The sequence below is a fragment of the Cyprinodon variegatus genome, unplaced genomic scaffold (assembly GCF_000732505.1).
Source record: "Cyprinodon variegatus isolate N-32 unplaced genomic scaffold, C_variegatus-1.0 Scaffold372, whole genome shotgun sequence".
Taxonomy (NCBI): domain Eukaryota; kingdom Metazoa; phylum Chordata; class Actinopteri; order Cyprinodontiformes; family Cyprinodontidae; genus Cyprinodon; species Cyprinodon variegatus.
The window spans coordinates 496,351-502,350 of NW_015150825.1; the positions used below are offsets into that span (position 1 = coordinate 496,351).

The 6,000-nt window shown below is 40.2% G+C and overlaps 1 protein-coding gene across 1 annotated transcript; it reads left to right on the plus strand.

Moving 5' to 3' along the window:
* Positions 1-1,872: 1,872 nt before the first annotated feature.
* On the plus strand, positions 1,873-4,703 carry foxh1 (forkhead box H1). The gene is made up of 3 exons (XM_015386601.1): positions 1,873-2,274; positions 2,669-2,773; positions 3,753-4,703. Exons 1-3 carry the CDS (start codon positions 1,873-1,875, stop codon positions 4,701-4,703), a joined length of 1,458 nt encoding a protein of 485 aa, XP_015242087.1.
* Positions 4,704-6,000: the final 1,297 nt, after the last annotated feature.

The following is a 6,000-nucleotide window of genomic DNA, read 5'->3' on the forward strand; positions in this document are numbered from 1 at the left end:
GAGTGGTCCTCCTCCACACACACACCCCAATGGGAGCTCATTTTAATCCAACTTGTTTTCACTGGCTTGCTGGGAAGCAAGACTTTACACATTAGCACTACATTAACTTGAACAAAAGAGTTGCATTCCAGAAACCTTAGTGTTTGAATACTGGGTTAGGTTCTGACCAGAGCTGTTTTCCATTTTTGGAAACAGGGCAACAACAATCAGATGACCAGAAAGCCAAAAATTCAAATTACTGTTATATTTCATAGCTACTTGTGTTTTCATTGAGCACCGTCTTTATGGAATATGAGAAACCTGTAAGAAAAACTGGTTTCTGCTACTTTAAGAATCAACAATCTTTGTTAGCATGAAACCAAACTGAATTTTTGAGATACCCAGCTCTGAATGCACATATAAAGAGCACAAATTAGAAACACTATTGGGGGGGGGGGGGGACAGGCATCATTAAAGGCCACACGAAACTTATAAAACATTAAAAGCCCTTAAAGAAAATTATTAAGGACAAACTTTTAGAAGACAAATCAAAAGCATCTGTAAGCAGATGGGTTGTTGGGTGATTATTGGCTTAATACAAGAATTATGGTAAAAGTTGCAATTGAGATGGGTCCAAGATATGTGAACTGTGATTTCTTTATTTTATTTTTTTATTATATGGGTTGCAGACTCGGCCATAAGGTTATTTAGAATTTTCAAGCTGCAAACCTGCCCATAGAGTCCACCACCATGGTGTTCTACTGTTACCATTTTATGTTTTAGTTCTTTCTTGAAATCCATGAAATGTTTCTCAGATGTAGCTCCTTTTCTGCCACCATACAGATACACATTTTAAAGGAGACCTTTAATCGCAGATGAGAACAATATGTTAATGTGTGCTCTCTTTGATATGATCAGCAATCTAATTTAAAAATATATACAAATAAGAAAAATTACTGGCTGGTAGCTTTAAATACTCAACAGAATTGAACAAAAATAATAAGACTGATATCAAATAGATTACTTAAGGTCAAGATTAACCCTTTTTGGACCACTTTCTTTTAGAATTCAACTCATTGTTTGGTGTTTATTCATACTTTCTGTAATAAACAAACAAACAAACTGTGAGATAACTGTTTATTTAGTGAATTCCTGCAGTGGAAATTCTCATGGTGTTTTTTTTTTTTTTTTATCTCCGGCATGCGTTTGGTGGAAAGAAAAATAACCAGTTTGTATATTAGCGTTTCAGTGTTTGTATATTAGTCAAAGCTTTTTGTATATTGCTCAACAGAAATAGTTGATTAGCTTTAATAGAGATCACCCCCCGCCACTTTGATTTATAGGTAATAAACCCAAAACCTTACAGGTTTTTCTTGCGCAAAATAGAGGAGAGTGAAGGGGGTGCTTCACTCCCCCCACATTTTGCGAAAAAAAAAAAAAACTTGTACAGTTTTGGGTTTATTACCTATAATTCAAAGTGGCGCTTCTTTAATAAAAATGTATTATTGAATCAAAAGAGGATGTTTTCCTCCCTGAAATGTGGTGTTTTATTAAAGGTCTTTTTGTGCGTAAAGGTGCCATGCGTTCACAAGCATCTCTGTTCTGGATGTGGTGAGTTTATATTTCCCTAAGAGTATTTTTATGGTCTTTCTCTGTCCTCTTTTTGTACACAATCCCTCCCCAGCCCCCCCAGGGGGATCACCACCTCTGCTCTCAGATAAGGCCCCCCCTCCTCCTCAGTTACGCGGCTGGATTTACATGAAACTGTTAATTGTTTGCTCTTCAAATAGAGTCAGCCTGGAGCCAACAGTCTTCCTGAACTTAAGGACCGACTCTACGACCTCCCCTGCCCCCCTTCTCTCCATCTCCCCCCCTCTCCGGGGTTGCATCAACATGACAAAGCACTGGCCGGAGCAGAGCCTCCTGGCACCAGCCGCTCTGTTCCACACTGGAGATCATCGCGACCATCAACTTGACTTCTGCAGAAATGTGCAGCGGAACCTTCCTTCCAGCGTTGTAGCGCAGCAACCGGCTGAGATGGCCCCTCAGCAGCCACCCAATGCGCGCAACGAGCGCTCCAGCGGTGCCACGCCAGCCCACTCATCATACCCGGGCTGCAACGACGCCAATACCAAGCTGCGGGACGCGGCGTGGAGATCTGAAGGAGAAAAAAGCAGTTCCAGCTGTGGGAAGAAAAAAAACTACCAGAGGTATCCAAAACCACCCTACTCCTACCTAGCTATGATCGCCATGGTGATCCAGCGGTCCCCAGAGAAGAAGCTGACCCTCTCAGAGGTAAATGATCAGTGAGTTATTTTTTGGATAGCACTTTTACGCACAGTTCAATTTCTGCTGGCTCAGAAATTACTGGAGAGTTCTTTGAGTTACAGTGAAAACATGAAGGCATGTGGTTTCCATTGAAGGATGTGACACTAAACAGTAACCTCTGTGTGACACTTGGGTGACCAGCACTTTGGTTTGCTTTGATAAATTTGGACACTGCAGTGAAGCCAGACACTGATCTTTATCAGAACACAGATAAGGTATACAGTACATGTTTTAGAAGAATGTTATTTTAACCCTATGGATGAATATTCTGGTTGTTTTATTGTTGCATTTGAAGTGCAAACAGAGACATTCCTTAGCTGCATCAAATATGAATTGAGCTGTTTTTTGTTGTTGTTTCCAGATCCTGAAGGAGATCAGTACCCTCTTCCCATTTTTCAAAGGAAACTACAAAGGGTGGAGAGATTCTGTGCGACACAACCTGTCCTCGTATGACTGCTTTGTAAAGGTTTGTATATTTAGACTTTTAAACACTTCAAAAGGCCACAGCAAAACCAGATGTTATAATTGTTGCTTTAGAGGGAAACAACTTCTTGATGACAAGCCAGATGTGTGAAAAGCCCTCATATAAGTTATTTGAACCAACAATAAAATATTTGAAAGAGTTCAGCCTCTTAATGCACTGGCATTTGTTAAGCATGGAGAGATATTGGTTTAGTCAAAATAATTATAAGTGGAGTATTTTTTTCATTTATACTTTACCTCTTATTTGGTTTCTCTTTATCTGATCCCTGTCTATTTTAAGAAACAGGCAGGCCGAGGATCCAGCTTTACCTTGTCGACACACACTGTGAGGAGAGGCTAAAAAAAAAAAAAAAAGCTGACCACTAGTGACCAGCTGTTTGGGATGTACACTGAATAAAGGCCATTATCTGTCCTAGCTAAATAATTGTAGGCCTGAAAACTAAATTAATATGGATTAGGACCTTTACGGAAACCATAGATAAGAATGATGGAGCTTTTGGAGTAATGTGTAGAAAAACACCCCCTGGCCTTTGTTAGGTATGGTTGAGTGTCTATGATGCTGTGGGCCTGTTTCTATCCAAATGCATTGGTTCTACAAAATGTTTGAAATAGCATGAAGTTTTGAATTCATCTCTAGATATCTCTACTTAATAATAAAAAACAAGGATGCCAGTGATTTGATTTCTTTGTTTAAAGAAAAATAATGTTTAGGTTTTCTAGGGCTGGATTTTTCATTTTAAGTGTGAGATAAACATTTTCAACAATATACATTTGTTTCAGGGTGTTTTGCACATTATCAAGGGCCAATACATGTGGCTCCCACTGTATGAAGCTTTACAGGTTTTTGCCTTTCACTGCTATTGTTTTGAGTTTTTGTGAAACTAAATCAGCCCTGCCAGACCAGGTCGTCAGGTCAAACGATCAGGAATTTTACTTTTTTTTTTTTTTTTCCTGTACTACAGGTGCTGAAGGATCCAGGCAAACCCCAGGGGAAAGGGAACTACTGGGCCGTGGACCTGAACCGTATTCCTCTGGAGCTTCTAAAGAGGCAGAACACGGCTGTGTCGCGTCAAGATGAGACCATCTTTGCCCAGGATCTGGCTCCATACATCCTGCAAGGACACAAGCCTGAATCTGAGCCGCCTCCTCCTTCGACCGAGTGCGTGACCTCTCTCCCATCAGGGTCATCAGGAAATCCTTCACCGTCACAAGAGGACTTGTTCCGACCCAAACTGGACTCATCCTTTGCCATCGATTCCTTGCTGCACAGCCTGCGGCCTACGAGTGCTTCTGGGGATGTAGACAGGGACTGTTGGTCTGAAGTGGAGCGCCCTCGGCCTTCGCCACCTCCCCGGCCCCGGTACGCCTCCTCTGCTAGCTCAGTGAGTCCTGCATCCACCTCGTCCTCTGATGAGGAATGGAAAAGTGTGTCCCACAGTGGGAAGCGTGTTCCTCCTGATGGTGAAACAGCTTCTGATGCTTATGAGGATTACAGACCACCTTTGCAGAAGTCTGCCAGAAGAGATACTGTTCCCCCTCCATGGGAGCTACCAACCTCCTACGCCAAATATGCTCCCCCCAATGCAGTTGCCCCCCCTAGTATGCGGTTTAATGGAGGCCCCTTAATGCAGCTGCATGGCGGACTTCCTCTTTATAGCTATAGCAGCTCTCCTGTGGCGCCCACTCACTTCATAGGTCACTCCTACTGGCCCATCCTACCTAGCAGGCGAGTCTCTGTTCAACCCCCTCCTCTGCTCATGGATCTGGACAACATGCTGCAGTCTGTACCTCCCAATAAGAGTGTGTTTGATGCACTGTTGCCTGCTAATCAAAACACTTACTCTCATAATCAGCTTCAGAGTCAGTACACCCTGCAGAACGGGGCTCCTCTCAACAGGTTTCACCCATACTGACATGCATTGGCACAGACTGAACGACAAAACCAAACAGTAAAGGAACAATAAGCTCCAGACAATCTCATTAATGGTGTCAAACTAATCCAGAACCTGCTATGTTTTTTTTTATTTTATTTTTATTCACAGATCAGGACTTTTGGAGAAGTAGCAATTCTGTCTGCTCTCAGCATGGAGCAAAGCTGAATCGAAACTACCTCAAAAAATCTGTACAAACAATATCTACCTCGTTGTTTCAGTGAAACATTGAATTGCTACTGGCTCTTTGCACTGCAAGTCTTGTTTGCACACTTGTTTGAATGCAATGTCTTTAGGATTGCTTTTTTTATTGTTGATCCACTGTGACTGTTGAATGTAACGGATGTTTACTCCTGAGGAAAAAAACAAAACGGCTGCCAAATCCCCCAAAAAAAATGATCCAGGGTTTAGGTTTTCTTTTGTTGTTGTAGCTAATATTTTTGCTGGTGTTAAAGTGTTTTTGCCTGTGAAGGTTTAATTTTGTTTGTTCTTAAAGAATGTCTCTTTTATTACTTGCAAGAGAAAAACCCTCAAAGAATCCATCATTTATAAATAATCCACTTAACTTCTAGAACACTCTGCACCAGTGCGGCTCTACTGACATCTAATAATTTTCTAATGATAACAGAAAAGTGAGTTTCAATTATTATATCTCATATTGTCTTTTTCTCTAATTCTTTTTGCACTATTTCCATGATAATATCTAAAAGGGAACTTCTTTCACACATCTTCCTACCTCGACTAAAGAATGTAATCTGATATTAGTCCGTTTACTACTGACCTATACGTAACTATGCATTCTGGATTTTATATGCCTGTAAAGTTTTCTGGAGTTTAACGGTTTTATGTTTATTCTAACAGTGTTGTATAGACAAATAAAATGGATGGTTTAACATTTAATTGGTGACTTGGATGCTGCTGTTGCTTTTAAATCTCCTGAGGATCCAGTAAAATAATCCTATATGCTATATATCCTATAGGCCACTAAATGACTGATGACAATTTGAGCCATTAAACATCTAAAAACTTAGGTTATGAAACCAATTACAATTTTTTTTTCTTATTTTAATATAAGTGTAGGATAAATTATTTTAAGACCACTTATTGTAAATATATGATAAACAAATGCAGGGGGGGTAAACAGTCTAGAAAAGTTATACAGCTCTTTAAATGATAAGAAATTTGGATGGTTGTCATCTACTCTGAAAATGTTGAATAGCCAATTTTTTCATATGAAGTAGCAACAAAACATCTAAATAATCCAGTGTACTTAATATTG